Source organism: Salvelinus sp. IW2-2015, unplaced genomic scaffold (assembly GCF_002910315.2).
Source record: "Salvelinus sp. IW2-2015 unplaced genomic scaffold, ASM291031v2 Un_scaffold1497, whole genome shotgun sequence".
In the NCBI taxonomy this organism is placed as follows: domain Eukaryota; kingdom Metazoa; phylum Chordata; class Actinopteri; order Salmoniformes; family Salmonidae; genus Salvelinus; species Salvelinus sp. IW2-2015.
Genome location: NW_019942945.1, coordinates 90,640 through 91,626, shown reverse-complemented (window position 1 = coordinate 91,626; position 987 = coordinate 90,640). Strand labels below are relative to the sequence as shown.

The window sequence follows — 987 nt, the reverse complement described above, 5'->3', positions numbered from 1 at the left end:
GTATTCTTGCACATACTGTGTGTGTGTATATCATTGCTCACATTAGAAAGGCATGTCGTAGAGTAATCCCATTAGGGTCTCTGTCAGGCGCGCTGGTGGTTGATATGATATGCATGTTACCTTAATACGCTATTTAAAAAAAAAATAGATTAAAGTGGGGTGTATTTCTCAAGGGACTACTCTGCTTTAATGGAGCAGAGATTTACAGAACACACTCACGCTCTCTCTTAATCTCCCTTCTCTATCTGTTTACTGCAGGATAGGGAGCTGATGCCTGAGGAGTTGGATGGTAAGTCTTTGTTATTGATGATAGAAATGTACTATGCAAGTGTAGCCCACGCAGTATGCGAGRGTCCATTTTACCAGTTCACTTAAGGGTAGTGCCAGCAATATGATGTCTTCATACGCAGCGGTACGACTACCTGCATACATAAATCAACATCAACTAAATTATAATCATCCAAGAATGACTATTGGCTCGCCCCAACGTGGCCAGGCCTCAAGGGAGGGTGCCAATTTGGGCGCACCAATTTGAGGTATTCTTTGCGGATGTGAATGCAGTTGTTGTWKATGTCTGTAAGCAGGAAATCGGCCAACTGATGTCATATTGCTGAGTATACCTTTAAACATTTGTTATTGACATGAATAGTGCTAACGCAAGCAATATTATAGGATGTTTTAGAAAACAAAATATTCCACAGGCACACAGTTTATTACCCAAAAGGCTTGAGCCTCTCATAAGCTCCACTTACCCTTGTGAGTCATTCAGGACCAGTGGTAGCTTGTAAACATTACTTGCTATTAGCTTCTTGAAACATTTCAGCAATACGAGTGTTGGAGCTGCTAAGCTGCCCAAAAACCACTGCATAACCATTTTTGACGACTGCAAATATTATAACATTATGCACGTTGTTGTTGGTGGTGTGTGTGTGTGTGTGTGTGTGTGTGTGTGTGTGTGTGTGTGTGTGTGTGTGTGTGTGTGTGTGT

At 41.8% G+C, this 987-nt stretch overlaps 1 protein-coding gene across 1 annotated transcript in view; it reads left to right on the top strand.

Moving 5' to 3' along the window:
- LOC112071024 (calcium-binding protein 4) overlaps positions 1 to 987 on the top strand; it is a 23,238-nt gene that overhangs the window by 12,833 nt on the left and 9,418 nt on the right. Inside the window, exon 4 of the mRNA XM_070439212.1 lies at positions 259 to 373. Coding sequence (XP_070295313.1) covers positions 259 to 373 — 115 coding nt within the window. The remainder of the gene's footprint in view (positions 1 to 258; positions 374 to 987) is intronic.